The 19,056-nt window shown below is 46.2% G+C and overlaps 1 protein-coding gene across 1 annotated transcript in view; it reads right to left on the bottom strand.

Annotated features, from left to right (window-relative positions):
* Window positions 1-17,768, bottom strand: part of Ccdc149 (coiled-coil domain containing 149) — an 87,842-nt gene extending 70,074 nt beyond the window's left edge. The window contains exon 1 of the mRNA XM_074042519.1: window positions 17,542-17,768. Within this exon, the coding sequence (XP_073898620.1) occupies window positions 17,542-17,589 (48 nt within the window). The 5' untranslated portion in view covers window positions 17,590-17,768. The remainder of the gene's footprint in view (window positions 1-17,541) is intronic.
* Between the last annotated feature and the right edge of the window lie 1,288 nt (window positions 17,769-19,056).

The raw sequence follows: 19,056 nt of genomic DNA, 5'->3' as shown, positions 1-19,056 counted from the left end.
TCTATAAGACCCTGGTCCACAGCATGGAACCGTGAGCCACCACACCAGCCAAGGAGAAATACAGGGCAAAGACCAAGGAGAAATACAGTTCTAACTCATTTAAGTCACTGCTATTTCTGGTATTACTGTAAAATTATCCTAAATAGTCACTGACATGCCCAAGCCACTGACAGTGACACTGGCACTTGTGTCATCATGTAGGATGTGTCAGCAAGTTCCTCACAGAGCTCTGTGTCACTACCAACAGCTGATGTTGGATCTCCAAGACATGAAAGCATGAGGCCACTGTGCTAAACGAAAGAATATTTCCCCTCTGCAACCATAATTCAAAAATATACTTTCTAAAATAAGACCTCTGGTGCACCAGCTTGGTTGGTTTGCTCTTTCATTCATTCATTCACTCATTCATTCATTCACTCATTATTTGCTAAGGCTTTGGTAGAGTGGGAAAACAGAGACTTCACAATCAAAATGCCTGGGACTCTGATCCTTGCTCTTCCATGACTTGCCTGTGTCCTTCTGTTTGCTCCTCTCTGGGTGTGTTGACCACAGCTGCACACCAGCAGTCACTCCAGCTGCCTCCCGTGTGAAAAATAAATGAAAGCACAAAGGCAAAGTCAGACTCTGTGCGCTGGAAAGTGCCCGTTCGCTCCCAGGAAAGTGCCAAATTGAATACCAACGCCTCATGGGGTGCTGGTATTCCACAGTGGAGACTTAATATAACTTCGTGGGCATCAGTAGTAGTTATAACAGTGGCATGGGGTGAGCGTCCTCATCTGAAATGCTTGGGACCAGAAGTTATCTGAATTTTGCTTTTTTTGATTTTGAAATATTTGCATACACATATGAGATATTTTGGAGATAGGATTCAAGTCTAAACACTAAATTCATTTATGTTCCATATTTACCTTTATACAAATAAAGGTATGCAATATCTTTAATAATTTTGTGCATGAAACAAGTTCTACTTCCATTGAGCCATTAGAAAGCATCACTCATGGCAACACATCTGCACCTAAAAGGTTTTGTAGTTTGGAGCATTTTGGATTTCAGATTTTTGAATCACAGATGCTCAGCCTGTTAGCAATCAGAGTGGTTGTTGCAGTCAGAGTGGCAGAAAAAGAATCAAAAGTTAAACCAAGAGAAGGCAAAGGGGGAAGGTGTCCCCAGGGGCAGGTCAATGTCTACACCATCAAGCCTCAACTTGCCAGCAGTGGGCACGGTGTTTCTGGGAGATGCATGGCAGTTCCCCAACCTCTTGTCAGTATCTTCATCATAACTGCTATTTTCCTTGTTCACACTGTCATCTGAAAAGAACCTCTCTCTAGACCCAGGGGTTTAAATTTTGCAATGGATTTCTCTCCTCTTCTCAAAAAGGAAATTGAACATCCCAGAACTTGCTCTCCTGTGAACGCCCTCACATCTCAAATTAGGATGTCAGATGCCCTTCAAACACAGCCAGGGATGCTTATCAGACACTTCAGCACAACACAATTTTTTTTTTTTTTTTTGGTTCAAGGGCTTGAACTCAGGGCCCACACCTTGAGCCACTCCACTAGCCCTTTTTTGTGAAGGATTTTTTTTCAAGATAAAGTCTCTTGAATTATTTGCCCAGGCTGGCTTCAACCGCTATCCTCCTAATTCCAGCCTCCTGAGTAGCTAGGATTATAGGCATGAGCCACAGGTGCCCAGCTAGCACGACACAATTGTATTCAAAGCTAAGTAAGCATGGCAGGCACAAGCCACCCCCCACCCAAGAAAAAAACACAGAAAGATCTCAGGTCACTGATCTGGCAGCCTGGTCCAGAGCCTCTGACAGTGAGAAACAATACAGTAAGTATTTCTAAGTCAATACCACAGAATCCCACATGGCCACTGCGACTGATCATGACAGCAGTGATAGTTATGAGTTAGTGACACAGAAATGCTAAAATGTGATTTTAAGATGATTTAAAAAACGGCATGCATGAACAGAAATTGGAATCTGGCAGTGGTGGCCGGGGGTGTATTGACTAAGAAGGGCATACAGAACCCTCTGGAGCTGGTGATGTTCTAGATCTTTGAGCAGTAGTCACACAGGCAGGGTCAGATGAACATGCACTGAGCTCTCACTTAAAATGTATTCATTCAGGTCAGGCATGAGGGTACATGCCTATAACCTCAATACTTGAGAGGCGGATCATGAGTTCAAGGCCAGCCTAGACTACATAGCAAGACCCTATCTCAAAAGAAGCAAAATATAAATACATAAGTGAATGAATGAATGAATAAATTAATAAATAAATAAAATGTGTGTATTCACTGTATGTTAGCCTCAATACAAATATAAAAATAAAATCCACTATAAACTCATTTTTAGGAAAATGGGAGCTTATACACTTAAATGTTAAAATGTATTTATCTGTATTTTCCAAATTCAGAGTGTACCATGAATTCATAGCACTCAATATTTGAAGCTAAGACTCACCATTCCCAAACACATTTAGCATCTCTGGATAATTACCTCCAGACACCCACGTACCTTACCAAACCTTCCTTCATTCACAAACCCATTCCATGCCTAAGGAAATTCTCCATGGGGGAGGGGAGAAGCAGTTACAGGATTAGGAGGTGAACCCTAAATGTTACTAGGTGACAGGATAGGTCGCCTGCTACCCCTGACAGTAGACAGGGTGTTTCCATGGTGACTTTGGGACACAATCAGGGTGCTTGACCCCACTGTTGCTAACCTTCCAGCTTCTACTGGAGTCTGGACAGGACTCTCCATCCAGACCCCAAAGTCTCCCTTTTCAGCTCAAGTCCTTGGGTCTAACTAAGTCTAAGTCAGCCAGAAGCAGATATGGGGAAGATGTCTTCCAGCATGTGAGGCTGCCACCGCTGGCCCAGAAGTGGGTGTACAGGATCCCTGAACCCAAGGCTCCTAGGACTGGTTTAGTTGGGAAGACATGTGGCTTGAAGTTAAAACCCAGCTCACCACCCTCAGTTCTTGGGGGTGACGACAAGGGCTATGAATTTTGGAGCAGTTCACAACGTTCCAAATCTTCATTTCTTGGTTTCAAAGATGAAGACCCTATACCTGCTGGATCTAATCAATAAGGTAGCCATGGAAGGAATATAGTGGAAGGTCATAGTGTCCTCTTAGATGGTGCCTGCCAACCTTTTACAGAATACCTGGGACACAATAAATCCTCTTAAATACCAGCTGAAGAAAGACAAATGTAAGGAAGTATTTTATTATTATTTCTCATGATTAGAGGAACCAAAGGAAGTATACAACTCCAATGCATAAGAGTCAGCCATGGGTGGCCAATAATCTTTGGAGGAAACTTAAATTCTAGCCAGAAGCAGAGTTAAAGCCTGGCGTACACTCAGATACACTGCAATACAGGTCAGATCCCAATATAGAAAGTAGCTCTTTATAACCAAATGACTTTCCACCCACAGCATCTGCCTGGTTTTTTTCAAGCAATATATCGGTTACAATAAAATTCCAGTTTGAAAGGAAGGAAAAAAAAGAAGGAAGGGAAGAAAAAAATAAGTTATAGTACATTCATAAATCCTACAGAGCTCATTAAAAGATTATTTCACTTACTAAATTTAAAAGATCACAGTCTGTATTTTTGAAAGTCAGAAGCTCTGTGGGGTAAAAATAAATAAAAGAAATATGAGAATATTGTTTCTACATAAAAAAGATTGGATGTCCTTGTTTTAATTTGGTAGTTTTTCAATTCAAGTGTTAACTGAGTCTTTTCATATGTGCTCACTGTGTACAAGGCATTGTGCTAGGCATGCTGGGAATTTTAGACATGTCAGCGATTCCTCCTCCAATGTCAGTGATTCCAGGACAGGTGGCCACAGGACAAGTGGGCAAAGAACTGTGGCTAGAGATGCCATCGGGTTGCAGAAGGGAAGACAGCTTTTAGTTGTCAGGGGGATGGGGCAAGGCAGAGGTGACTGAGCCTTGAAACAAAAGTAAGAAAAATTGACAAACAACACTTCTAGGCAGAGGGCATAGCCTGAGCAAAGGCAGGTGCCAGGACACATGGGCTTCAGAAAGGGAACCGGAAGAGCTTCTGTCTGCCAGGAGCATGGGATGTGTGAAAAGAGAAATGCAAGAGAAAGACAGGACAGTTTGGTTTGGCTTAAAGTAAGAAACCCCTTAACTGACAACAGAGTTTGGGCCACAGGCAGAGCCAGTGGCCACTATGGAAGATCTTTGAGTAAGAAGAATCATGGTCCAAGTTTTGCTTCTAGGCACTTGATCTGGCAGTAATAGACAGATGGAAGGATGGAGAGAAATGCAGGAGGCAGGAAAGGCTGGTGAGGAGAGGCCTATGACAGTGAAGTTAGTTTGCTGTTTGTGAACAAACACTGTGTCTTTTCCTACACTCCAAAATCGGCTTAATAAAAGGCTGATTTAAACACTAACCAAAAAAGATTAAAGTGGACAGCAGATGCTCTGAAGACCAGAGAGGGGTCCAAGTGGGAAGGGACAGAGGAACTCAGAGATGATATGGGGGTAGATGAACCTGAGGTTCTTAGAAGCAGCCACAGAAATGAAAGTTGCCTGGGATGGATTGAGCAGCCCACAAACACGTCGTGACTTCCAAAAGAAACCATTAGGAGGAAAGAGAAGTTTGACCACGACCACACTCACCAGGCTAGAGCCAAATAAAAAGCAAATTGGACCTGGCTAGAAAAAGGGAGTCCCGCTCCTGCCACCGCCAATACTGCTGAGGTTGTGGGTCTACAGATAGCAGAGAAAGAAGCAGTCCTTGCCCCATCCACATGAATTTTCAATGACATCATGTTGACAGACAGCAGCTGACACATCACCTTCCTCTGCAGAAGCCTCTCTGCAGCCCAGGAAAGGGTCTTCCTAAAGTCAGACAAATTAAGAGCACCATAGAGGGCTGGAGCTTTAAAATACACTCTTACACATCATCTCACTGTATCATCATCTTAACTGAGAGACACCAGGGAGGTATTGCTATTTTATAAAGTCCAGAGAAAATGATGTCTTCAAGAAGTCAGGAGATTCGCCCTAGCCCAGGTAGCTACCTGGTGGCGACCCTTGGTGACTTAAGTAATTCTCAACAGGACAGTGGGCATGTGTGAGGGTCATTTGGATAGAGAAAGAGCAGAAGACAGATTCAACCAGGTGGAAAGTGGATAAGAGCAAGGGGACAGAGGTGTGGGAACAGATGGGCCTCAGTGTCTACCCAGCCCTCATCCCTGCCAGTCTCTCCTGCACACCTGGCTGATCAGTTGACTCCCATGGCATTCAAGCAGCTTCTTCAGCTCAAATGGTACAGTATCCCCTTTAGTCAAGTCCACGCAGGACCCTAGTGCCCTCTCTACAGATAACAGGGCATTCTCTGTCCTTCTAGCAAGCCATGCCTCACACTCCACGGTGCATCCCCACCAGAGGCCAGCTGATCTGAGGCTTCTCCACAAGTCCTGCACTGGCCACCTCTGCACCTTCACTCTCTCCATTCCTATGTCTACAGCACCCTTCCTCTATGTCTCCACTCACTGAAATCCTGCCCAACCTTCTTGCCCCAGGAGCACCTCTGCCCAGAACCATCTTCAAACCAACCCCCCACCTAAATAAGCGTCCCTTACCCTGCAGAGCCCTCATCACCATGTGCACCAGGGTGTCATAGTCAGGTCTCATTCTCTGTCACCAACAGACTTCAAACTCCTAAGGGTGCTGTGCCACACAGGAGTCTTCATACCTGGGAGTGCTTAGTATATGTGTGGCCCACTGAGAGGTGACCTTCATCTCTGCCACTCACCCTGGAATGTCCTTCACTCCTCTGAACCAATCAGCCAACCTGGATAACAATCGTGGATCATTTTGACATCACTGACCCCTGCCTTGTGGCTGCCACTAATCTAGTTACAGTGGGCAGGCACATCAATGTGTCACTTTCCATAAATGAGGATGTGAGGTCAAAGTAGAGGCTCTGCAGCCAGGTCAGAACAGTGGGCTCTGGGATGTCATGCCAACTCCCTGCCTCAGGCCCTGCTTTTCTTGAGCCCCAGCATGAAGACTTATCATTCCTGAATTCCTGTCTCCTACCCTCCATCTACAGCCACAGCCCTGTGCCATAGGGGAGAAGCTCCTGTCCACATAGGGTAAGCTCCTTCCTCTCTCCAGTTGCAGGCAAGTGCTAATCTTGTAGTGCTTTAAAGTCCATCAAGACCAGGAAGAAAGAGCTCAGTGGTCATGGGCGATTTCAGGAGGCACATGCATTCCCAGCCTACCATGTAGGGTTGGTAAAAGTTGTGCAAGGGAAGAAGGTTGGAGTGTGAGAAAATAGGAACCAGGATGCATGCAGAAAAATTTGGCTAAAGCAGCCAAACTACTAGGAGGGGAGCAAAGAGGCAGAGGCTAGAAAGGTGGGTCTGTGCTAGGTAATAGGGCACAGGAGGCTTCTGAGTAAGAGGACCTTCTGAAAAATGATTATTTGTTTTATTTTGGTTTTGGAAGGTGGCTTACCTGACAGTTTGTACAGAGCATAGACTGGCTGGGAGGAGATCTGATATTCTGAACAAAATTAGGGGTGTGTTGCAATAAAATAGCTGAAGATAATGGAAATAGATCAAAAGATGTGAAATGAAAAGGGGAAGATGTTAAAATAAAAATCAACCATAGGTTTGTGTGTTAGTCAGCCTTTGGTTACTGTGACAAAATTCCCAACACAAACTTAAAAGGAGGAAAGGTTTATTTTGGTTCGTGGTTTCAGAGGTTTCAGCCTGAGCCAGCTGGCTCCATTGCTTTTAGGTCCATGGCAAGGCAGAAACATCATGGCAGAAGGCTGTGATAGAAGAAGGCTGCTCACCTCATGGAGCCAGCATGCAAAGAGGAGGAAGAGGAAGACTGTAGGAACCAGATACACCCTTCAAAGGCATGCCTCTAGTGACCTACTTCTTCCCACCTCCTAGTTTTCATTGCCTCTCAATCACACCATCAAATTATGAGCCCATCAGTAGAGCAATCCATTTGTTAGACTGGAGCCCCCATGATCCAATCATCTTTCAATGATTGCATCACAAGCTGGGGACTAAGCCTCGAATACCTGAGTCCTTTGGTGGGAGACATTTCATTTCCAAATCCTAATGGTCTGTGCCCCCTGGGAAGCAGGTATCCCCTAGCTCTGGTGTCATTTTGCCAGAGGCTCCAGGGAGAGGAACTCCTTGCCATGAAGCACCCAAAGCCCTGAGTTGGTTTTATTGGTGGAAATCCAGGCAGCAAGTAAGTCATTCACTATGGTCATTTTCATTCAGGGACTAGCCAAAGTCTTCATCTAATCTTCAGCCAATGTGTTTTATTCAATGTGAAACTCACTGAGTTAATTTTTAACATAATAAGAGTAGAAATTGTCAAATTTAGAAGCACATATGCGAATTTTCCTGCACAGGAGAGAACATGAATCCCATTAGTTAAAAATAGCAGTTGTGCTCCTTTTCCCCCACATGCTAATTTTAATAAACTTACTTTGAAATTAGCCTGCCACTATGAAGATAGGTGCTCAACAGAAATGTTCCTAACAAGCACTGAGCTTGCCTCACAAGAGTTCAAGGGCTCCCAGCAAACTGAACAGTTCAGAATTCTAAACAGAATTCTTCTCACCAGGTGCTGCTACCCCAACCTCCCAGCATCCCAGCACCACCATTCTCCAGTTACGTGTCAAGAGCCATCTTGGACTCACCCTATTCCATTTTCTCAATCCAGCTGGCTGTGCATTGCCAAAGGGCCTTCCTTTACAATGTTTCTCATAGTCACCCCTTTTTTTCTATGCCTGTTGGTACTGCATCCCCTCATCTGTTTACTCTTTCAAACTTCCACATTCATACACTCACCTAGTACCTGCAACAGACTAGGTACAGTGCTAAGGGCTAAGGTTAGAAATTAATGACATACAGTCCTGACTCCCAAGAGTTCAAAATCTTTGGAGAGAGAACTAATCAAGGGTTAGGTAGACAACTGTAGAATAAGTGGTATGACTTGGATGTAGCAGGAGTAATTGAAAATGCTGATGATGGTGACAGAAGAGACAAGATAACTCATCCTAACCTGTCTTTCCCTGATTTACTAAATCTGTTTTTACTTTCCCACCACCTGGCACAGTGCTCTGCAGTCATGGAAGCTCCCTGTTAACTTCAGTGGAAATGAATCCACCTCAAGTACTTTTGTCAACTGGTCCTCTAGCTACAAAGCATTTGCTGCTTCTCCTTCACCAGCTACATCAGGACACCCTGCTGTCTGCCTCTCAATGCCATTCACTGTTGTCCACCCTGGTTATCCACTCTCAACTTCTGCTAACCTCAAGCCAGTAGCTTCACTTTTATCTGGAATGTTTCTTGAAGACCAAGCACCAGCTCAGGGCTCATGCTCACCTCTGGAAACCATCTCCTCTGTCCTCATTAGACAGAGGAAAGAGATATAGTTCACGTTCCACTTCTAAGTTTTTCCCATCATTTCAGACCTCATCAACTGCACACCTGCACACACACACACACACACACACATTCATGTCTAAGACGCATTATTACTATTATATACTGTATTTTCATTCACTGTAGGAAGGAACACTCTAAAATACTGATGGCCCATCTTCCCACCTTTTCTCCATTTCCACTTCCTTGCCTACTCTGTTTCTTCCTGAATACTCTTGCCTGTTTTTGTTTTTATGTACCCCAGGCTGGCCTCACATGAAAGATTCTCCCACTTCATCTCCTGAGTGCTGGAATTACAGGCATGGACCCCTTGCCCTTTTCAAGGAGCCAGACATTCTGCCTCATGTCCCAAGGAAGGGAGAGTCCCTCGGAACAGGAGGATGGGAAGGGTAAAGAGATTGCCCTTTCAGTTCTGCAAGCCTGATCCTTAAGCAATCAGGACACAGCAGAGTCTCCCCAGTGGCTCCCTCCATCATGAGTCCCCAAAAGACTAGAAAAGAAATTCCAAGTGGAAGAGAGGCAGAACTGGTGTGCAAAGGAGGACTTGGTTATTAGTCTGTAAGAGGGGAGGCTAAGCCTGGCTTCGGCAGCCTGGGGTGGGAGAGGAGGTAAGGACTACACTGGGAGGGGATTAGAATGGCTGCTTTTGATGGCAGCTGATGCACTGAGTACAGGAGAAGTAAGAGGTAAACATCTCACAGCAATAGCTAACAGTTGTGACCATCCACTTCCCCTCTTCTTAAAGAAGTAGGTTTTATCAAGGTATAACATACATGGAGAAAAAGTCAAACTTTTCAGATTAAAGTTCTATGACGTTACAAACACAGAGTCAGGTGACCATCACCACAATGAAGACATAGACAATACCCATCAGTCCAGAAAGTTCTCTCATGCCTCTCTGCAGTCAGTTCCCTCACCCTGCTCCCAGACTCTGGCAACCATTCAAGGGGTTTCTGTCCTTTTAGTTTTGATTTTTAATAATTTCTGTATATCTTGATTACAGTGAGGGTTTCATGGGTGTGTGCATATGTCCAAAGTGATCAAATTGTACACATCAAACGTGAAATTACTTGTACATCAATTAAATTCTAACATAGATGCTTTTAAAAGATATATAATAGCATTAGTTCATAATATCAAACAGCCACTCATCACAAATATTAAAACAATCAGTTGTACCCTTTTGGACCATGTCCCCCTCACCCTGTACCCCAGCAAATGAAGTCATTTGACCAAATGCTGTCTGAAAGAGGAAAGAGAACAAACTCTTTTGGCTTAAACAAAACCAAACAAAAATCATATAAATGGAATCACACAGAAGGTTCACTTGAGTCTCTGGCTTCTTTCGCTTCTCAAATGTTTTTGAGACTCATCCATGTTCCTGCCTGCCCAGCGGGCTATTCTACTTGAGCAGATCCCATTATAGGGATTTCCAGGTTATCCACTCACCAGGTGACAGACATGGGGGCTGTGTCCAATTCTCAGCTGCCATCACCAGTCACACACAGAAGGTTTTTGTGTGGACACGTGTCTTCATTTTTTACAAGTCCTATCCATGAGCAGCACTGCTGGATTGTTCTAGTACATGTAAGCTAGGCTTTATAAGAAACTGTAAAATGCTTTACGAAAGTGACTGCCATTTTTGTTCCCCTGGCAGTGGATGAGACTCCCAGTTGCCCTGCATTCCCACCCACACTTCTTTGTCAGTTTGTTTGCCTGCTGTTTTTCCATTCTCATGGGCAGGCCATGGGTCTAATTTACATTTCCCCAGGGACTGACTATGGCAAGCACCTGCTCAGGACTCATGTGCCATCTGTATCTCTTCTGCCGCGCAGTGTCTGTTGGACTCTGCCCATTTTACAAGGAGATTGTTAATTTTCTTCTTAGTGAGTTATGAGAGTTCTTTGTGTATTCTGGAAAAGATATGACTTCTGTATACTCTTTCTCCCAAGCTATGGCTTGTCTTTCATTTTTTTAACACACACTTTCTTCCACGGTTTACATTTTCTGTGTGCTGTTTATCCTTCTTTCCTACTAGAACCCTCCCAAGTGTAAGTTTTGCATATCCAGCCCAAGATTACATTTTCTCAGCTCCCTCACAGCTGTGGGTGGCCATTGGATTGTGCTGAGACCAATGAATGGAAGTAGAAGTGATTTGGACAGCTCTCCAGTCAACCCTAATGAAAGTAAAGCCAGCGCCCCATCTCCCTCCTCTCTCTTTCACCTTCCCATGAGACACAAAGGTGGCAGCAGCCCTGGTTCAACCACACAGATGAGGGCCACACCGTAAGGCATGGTGGAACAATAAGATGGAAGACACCTGAGTTCCGACATGACAAACATAGCAGGTGCCCTCCTGCCTGAACCTCCACATTGATGTCTACTTTATTTAAACCATGAAGTTTTGGGAGTTAGTATCTGAGACTTTACCCTCACAAATATACTCATCTGCCAGGCATGGTGATACACGTCTTTAATTCCAGCTCCTTGGAAGGCAGAAGTAGGAGGATTCCAGTCTGAGGCTGACCCAGGCAAAATCGTTAGGCCCTAATCTAAAAAACAAACTAACAGCAAAAAGACTGGGGGTATGGCCCAAGTGGTAGAGCATTTGTCTAGCAATTTCAATGGTCCTAAGTTAAATCCCCAGTACACGGGGGAGAAACCCTCATCTTTCTTAATGAAAACGAACCCCCAATTCCCTGGCTCCAGCCTGGTGTTACATGACATACCTCTGCCAACGATTGTACACTTGTTTCCCCGTTTCCCCAGGGCCTGAGAATGGTCAAAGGCAGCAGAATATTGGTCCCAACTAAGCAAAGGTGGGAGAACAAATTTACAAAATGGATGAGCCTTGCCCACCAGAGGCAAGAGAACGAAGGTCTCCCTACCCAAAGCAGAGAAGAGCAGTGGATTCATTCTCCATTCACCCCAAGTGGCATGGACCCAGAGAGCTAGGGTGGCCAGAAGAGGGAGCAAGGAAGGACACACAGTGACTGAGCGTGATGAAGGACTGAAATGAGGAGAATGTGGATGAATGAAAAGAGCTCAGTCTAAATGTGTGCCCCGCCCTTATGACCTCTGCCCATGACCAAGATAAGTGGGAAACCTAAACACAAGTCCAAGGAAAGGGAGAGGGGTGACTCCAGTCCAGGCTGCATTTCCACCACTCCTAAAGTGGGGACTTGTAAGCAGAATTAAGGTCTTAGAGCAAAATAAACAAGGTTTCCTTAGTGTTCACCAGTGTGTGTCCTCAGGTTGGGGTACATTCTCCTAACTGTCATCCGCCAGGCAGAGGGCTCAGCATGAACAACACTTTTTTTAGCATCCTGCTTAAAGGTGAGAAAAACGAGGCTCACAGAAGTTGCATGGTACAATTCCCCTGAACACCCATTCCCCTTCTTCTGGAAAACACCTGCCCTAGTTTTACTTGGAGATTTTTTCGCCCCTACTCTCAGTCCAGGGAACCTGGGCAGGGCTCCAGGCCTAAGATGATCAAACCACTGCCCCCATGGACCATTTCTTGCAGGACAAGTGAATGATCTAAAGGGATTTGAATGGAGTGTTCTGGGGTTTTATGGGATCTGTTAGACATGAACTTGATTGGACAGGAGGCTGAGACTAAAACCAGGAAGCAAGAAAATCAAAAGTGAAAAAAAGCCATCTTTTAATTTATATTTTGGCAGTACTAGAGTTTGACTCAGGGCCTTACACTTGTTAGGCAGGTAACTTACCACTTGAGCCATGCTCTCAATGCTTTTTTTTACTTTAGTTATTTTTCAGGTAGGGTCTCATGTTTCTGCCTAGGGCCAGTCTCAGACTGTGATCCTCCTACCTAGGGCCACCACACCCAACTTGTTTTTCAGTCTCATACTTTTGCTCAGGCTGGCTTCAAACACCATTCCTATTTCCACCTCCTGACTAGCTGAGATTACAGTTGTGAGCCACCCCGCCTGGCCAAAACCATTCATTTGAGTGCTGATTCTGGTCATGCTCAAAACAGCAACCTCCTCGACCCATCAAGAGCTTTTGATACTAGCAGGACTAAGCATACCACATTACAGCATACGGGGTGACTTCAAACAACCTAAATGAATCCTCTCATTGGCCTGGATGTTAGAAGTCCAAAGTCAAGTGCCAGGAGGGTCATGTTCCCCAATGTAGCTCAGGGGAGGCTGAGCCCTTGCTCCTCCAGCTGCTGGTGGCTGCCAACCATCTTTGGCATTCCTGGCATATGACAGATAACTCCAACCTCTGCTCTGCAGTCATCTGACCATTCTACCGTGTCTTTCCTCTGTGCACCTCTGTGCCTACATTTCCCTCTTCCTACAAGGACACTAGCCATTGGACTGTGGCCCACCGAGGAGGACCTCATCCTGATTCAATTACATCTGCAAAGACTGCCCTTCAAAATAAGGTTGCATACATAGGTGTGCGGGGCGGGGGTGGGAAGGTGGGGGCTTGAACATATCTTTTGGGGCACAAATCAATCCACAGAATCAGCCTATAAACTCTCTCTGAGCTTAACCACTTTGGTTTGGGTTTTTGATCCTTTGCACCAAGCAAGAGGCAGAGCCAAACTTTGCCCCCAAGTCTCTTAACATCTTCAGAATCAATGTCAATAACTGAGATCTAAGCTGGATCTTCATAACTGGAAGGGGTGCGGTTTCCTCACTCCGTCTTGTTAGAATGAGCTTTTTCTCTCACTCCTGGTCATTACCGAACCTAACTGGGCTTAAGTGGGGGGCGACTGGAGATTCAGAAAAGACACAAGACAGACAGACACAAAGTGGGGTCAGGTGTGTTGGGTGCTCAGGTGGAGACACCCAACCCTAACTGCTTCTTTTCTTTATCTTTATTCTTTAAGGCCTTACTCCTTGCAGCTCTTTAAAGCCTTGCTTCTAAAATCTTCTTTAAAACCTTGCTTAAAACCTCTTTCCTTAGACTCGCACTGTCCCATGTTTTCTCTTAGCTTGTCTGTAGCTTCTAAAGCCTATACTAAAGTTCTTTCTTTGACTTTGTTTTTCTAAGGCCTATGTTAAAGTTCTCAGTGCAGACTTTTTATCAACCCCTCTTCAGCCATTCTTTTTCCTTCAGTAATTCTTTTCCTTTCCAAAGCTTCCCACACCAAAAAGCCCAAAACAAAAGAACCAAGCCAAAGCCCCAAAAGCCCACCAAAGCAAAAAAGCCCAAGGCAAAAAGCCCCTCGTCCTCCTTCAGGGATCTATTATTAACTGTGGCAAACAGGGTGGAGGAGAGGCTCTCAGGGAGGGGCGTAACATTGTGACAGGAGAAACTTGCATTCCTGCTTCTCTGAACACAAGCTTAGAAGATGCAGCTGTTCTACTTTTTCTGTTTCCTGACCAGGGCTGTACCTATCTCAGCCTACAGGTAAAAGCAATTAAGCCACAGCTTGCCTTGCTTACGTCCAGTTCTCATAGGCTTTTCATAATCCCTCTGCACACATAACCAATCACAGGGTGAATGTGTGCACACTCTACTTCTCATTATCAAAATGCTTGACTTTCGATTGAGGCCCTGGGCTCACTGTCTTCTATCTGCCTCACATCCACTACAAACAACATTCTCAAGTTAAACAAGACTGATTGCTCTCCAATTAGCTAACCAAAATTCAAATAGTGTGATTGAACTAGACATCGGTCATAAGTGAGAGATGACCAAGATTTTTATCTTGAAAATATAAAGTCACTGATTGATTGCATGGTTGCATTTGAGATTTCTCCATCATGGAAAGCTCCCCTCAGGTAATAATAAGAACATCTGCCCCTCCAAGACATTTAATTTCCAGGACAGAGAACCAGTCATGCCTCTTTCACACATTTGTCTGTGTTGACTTCGGGGCCTGAGAGAAGGCTGTAATTTCAGCTTGTTATACTAAAAATGTGAAAATAAACCTGATCTCTGTAGGCTCATTTTAAATGAAAACTCATGTCTTAGAGGCAAGTCAAGGAAGCTGATGGAAAGAGAACAGGGCTCCAGGCAGGAAGGGCAATGGAGTGAAGACCCAGGAGGGAGGCAGAAACAAGACAGTCTACAGAAATAGATGGGAACCCATCACAAAGCCCATTTGGCCCTGGTCAGATGTGCAGTGATGTCTCCCCCAGTTCCTGCTTCTGGGTCCCCAAATCACTTAGAAACACAACCAGCCACCAGCCACACTCTTCCTTGATCTTACTTGGCTGGGTACCAGACCCAGTCCATAGGACTGGGTTATGGAGCCTGGCCAGCCAAGAGGGTGGGCAGACAGTTTCCTGGGCAGCTGAGCTTGAGAGAAAAGCAGCACAAAGCCCCACCCTGACGTACTTTCCAGCACTACGTATATTAGGTTTCTGTGGCCATTGTAACAAATTGCCACAAACTAGGGGCTTAAAACAACAGGAATGGCTTCTCCCACAGTTATGGAGGCCATGAGTCAACATCGAAGCCTCAGCAGGGCTAGTTTCTTCTGGGGCCCTGGGTTTCTCATTCCTTGGCTTGGCATTCCTTGGCTTGTAGCTGCATCACTCCAACCTCTGCCATCTTCACATGCTCTTCCTCTCTGCATCTCTCTCTTCCCATAGCCTTCTCCCCATGTCTCTGCATCTCAAATCTCTCTCCTTTCTCTTAAAAGGACACCAGCCATTATTTAGGGCCTGCTGTAAATCAAGGGTAATCTCATTGCAGGATCCTTGACTTAACTATATCTGCAAAGACCCTATTTCCAAATAAAGTCATCTGCAGCTACTGGGGGTTAGGACTTAGATATATCTATAGGGACTTTGGGAACACAATTCAATGTACTACAGTACTTTTGGAGAGATCCCCCAGAAATTTGCATTTTCCACAGGTACCCAGAATGACTGATGCAGGTAATCTACAGGTCGTACTCTGAGAAAGTTGATCCAGTTGCTGGGGATTCAAAGATGAATAAGACATGGTCTCCTGACCTGGAGAACCTACTGCCCAGTGGAAAATATGGACAGCTGAACTAAAGACAAAAATACAAAGTGTCACCTAGTGATCTCAAGCAAGTTTCTGGAGTCAGGCAGACTGGGGTTCAAATCCTTCTTCCTCTACCTACCAGCTGTGGGGCTCTGAGCAAGTTTTTTAGCCTACAGAGTCACAGTTCCTTTATCTGTATAAGACATAATCCCTTATGAAATAGAACAAGGAAACCTTTTGCAACTGTTTTAGATGGGGGGAAGGAGATTAAGGGGAGAGATGGTGTGGGCGAACCTAACCAATGAGCACTGTGTGCATATTCATAAATGTCAAAATGAACCCCCACCCTGTAATGTGTGCTAATAGAAATGCTTTGAGAGGGCTGGCGGAGTGGCTCAGGTGGTAGAGCACTTGCCTTGCAAGAATAAGACCCTGAATTTAAAGCCTGGTACTAACCAAAAAAAATGCTTTGAGAAAAAAAAGAAAAGAAAGAATCTCTACCTGTGTCACTGTGAGACTGAAGCTCAGATTGCTAAGGAAAATGTTTAACAGCTTCATGTATAACGCTTAACATGCAGGACACATTTAAGGAATAGCTGTTAGTTACTATTAGTGCAGAGAGTAAGCTAAATTCATTTTTACATACTCTGTGTCCCCTGCCTCTGTGCCCTCTGAATTCTGGGTCTTTAATGAATGTTGGTGTAAAGCAAGTTCCATTACTCCAGAGAAACTCAGTTGGGATGGAAAGAACAGCTCCTTGGAAAGACCCATTTCGGGATTTGTGTACTTTTTCGAGAAGCATCTGTTGGTCACCTGCTGGGGATGGAGCTCAGTGTGTCGCACTGTGGGGTTGGAGAGCCAAATAAATCACATGGCCCACGCATTCAATTACAATGTGGCCAGCCGAAGTGGAGGTGCCCCCCACCCAGAGGCACACTGACGGGACACCCACACACAATTCAGCACTTGATTGCATTCCATCCTTTAGCATGGCTCCCAGACTGTACCAATAAGTCTCAGGAGGGAAGGAGGGGTTGTCTGCCTAGCTGACCACTGAATTCTAAGCAGGTAACAATGTATCTGACTTCTAACAGGCATTTCACACTTATTTGTTGGACTTTTGAATATTCTGCTGCTATTTCAGAGCTCAGCACTGGATTTCTATGGAAAAGAGCTGGACTGGTAAGGAGGAAAGGCTCCTTAACTATAAGTGTGATTCTTGATGGGTCCAGAGACAGGGTCCCCAGTGGATTCATCCCTTGACATAAAACCCAACAGTTGGGGCAGATAGAGCTAGGCTGTAATACAATGTATCCTAATACATTGTATCCTAATACATTGTATTGCATGTTGGGAGAGCTTTCAATGCTAGACCAACATCAAACAAACTAAACCAGGCACATGCTCCAAGGCCCCTTCCTCATCAGGAATTCATTCCTGGCACACACTGGCCATTAAACAGCCAGGTGACACGGGGCACTGCCAGCACAGATGGTAGAGACACGGGATGATAAGAACCTGAGAGAGGGAGACATGGGTACCTCTCTCACCTGGAGAAACCAACAGCCTCTCCTGCGCCAACAAACTCAGGGGAAAACAGCACAGGAGTCTGAAGGCGGACCCCCAGGCATGGTTATGACAAAGTCATATGAGGGGCACGGTGCTCCCAGTGTCCACAAACCCACTCACTTCTGCACCTGCCTCGCTCCTTTCGAGCGCGGCTCTACCACCTGACACACAGTAGGCGCAGTGAACGAGTGTCCAGTGAATTGAGCAGGTGAATGGGTGACCGGCTGCGGGGACCCTGACTGCCTCATCTGAAACACCTGGCCCAGGTGTCACCACGGGGCCCGGATTTCCCCTTTCCGTTTCAGCACCAGGCGTCCAATCGCTTGCCTCCAAAACAGTGGTGACCTGGTGACCGAGCGCCAGGTGGGGCCGGGCTGCCTCCCATCCCGGATCCCGGGGTTGCTCGGATCTCTCCGGCTCCTCCCCACGGCTGCCACCAGCTGGCGCGGGGGACAGTGGCGCCCGGTGGCCCCCGGGGTGCGGAGGAGCGGCTCCTGGCGGGTGGCCGCGGCCATCGGCGGCGTTTCCCCGCGGTCCCCGCGCGTCCCCGCCCGCGCCCGGCCTCACCTCGCTCACCAGCCCCTGCCAGTCGCTCTCCGTGCGGTCGCCGTTCATGGCCTCCTGCTCCCTGCGCGCTTCACGGACGCCTTCCTCCTCCTCCTCCCCTTCCTCCCGCCGCCCCGAGAGCCCCGGCGCCTCCCAGCCCCGCGCCGCCGCCTCCACGTCAGCCTCGGCGGAGGAAGGGGAGGAGGAGCCGCGGCCCGCCCGGCCCAGACGCCGCCAGGCCGCAGCCAGGCCCAGGGGCCCGGGCCCGCTCCCGCTCCTGGAACGGGGGCGGGGACATCAGCCCGCAGGTGACTCTGGCCTGGCCATCCTGCCCTCTGTCCGGCCCCAGGGAGCTGAGCGGGCAGCTCTGTCCACCCCCCACCCCAAAAAAGCCAGTCCCCAGTCCATCACCATGAGCCCCCACTGGAACGTAAGCGCCACCAGGAAAGGGACTTTGCTGTGCTCAGTACGGAAGGTTTGGAACAATCCTGGCACGTAGTAGGTGCTCTACAAATACCTGTCCACATGAACGAATGAACCAAGATAGTATAGGCTTATCACGGCTTTTAATGCTCCTACCATTTGCTTTAAAAAAAAAAAAAGTATCGACTGTCATAAATAGAAAGCAAATGTAAAATTTGAAAATATTATTAAGTTGTGACTAGAGTCCAAAGCTCTGAGTGTATGCTTGGCATGAGTCAAGACAGGTGTTAAAGACACCAGTACAGCCTGCTTCCTCATGGGTCACTCACCATAGCCAGCCTTCCATGCTACCCAAAACACCATCTGTGCAGATGAGCTTGTAGGTTGAGAAGGTGTGAGCTCATTTCATAGTAGTGGAAGCATTACGGCCAGTGTTTATCACTTTTAGCTCCTGTTGATCCTGAATCAATCCCATAAAATGGAAGTTATCACCACTGGTCAGATGGGGAAAATGAGGCCTGAAAAGTGAAGAAACAGGTTTAACTAGGACTTTTGGACTCGTCAACCTATCACACCTTGAAGTTGAAAATACTGAGCTCTGTTCTTGGCTTTTTTGGTGGTGTGGTAGATTGCTTGCAAGGATGTAGTCTTTCCTTGTCCCTGCCATTTTCTCTAACTTTGACTCTGGGCTCAGTTACATGACTTGCTTTGGCCACAGCAATGTTTGCAAATTGTGCTACAGAAAGAAGTTCAGAAAGCATGTGGGTAGTGAAGCTTATTCTTGCTCTCAGCTCCTGGGAATCTGTGCTCATCACCATGGATACAAGCTCAGAATAGTTTGCTGAATGACTTAGGACTCCTGGTCAACAGTCAATCAACCTCCAGATGCATGAGTGAGGCCACTGGCCCCAGCTGGGCACAGGTGCATGGGTGAGCCCAGCTGTGACTGCAGAAGAACCACCCAGCTGAACCTTGCCCAATTTGCTGGCTCACTGGATCACATCCTAAGTAAGTAGTTGCTTAAGCCACTGAGGTTTGGGGGTGGTTTATGGAATATCAACAGGTAAGATATCAGCAGGTAAGGTTTATGGGATATCAGCAGGTGGTATCTCT

The sequence above is a fragment of the Castor canadensis genome, chromosome 9, assembly GCF_047511655.1.
Source record: "Castor canadensis chromosome 9, mCasCan1.hap1v2, whole genome shotgun sequence".
Lineage (NCBI taxonomy): Eukaryota > Metazoa > Chordata > Mammalia > Rodentia > Castoridae > Castor > Castor canadensis.
This window is presented reverse-complemented; position numbering and strand designations above follow the sequence as displayed.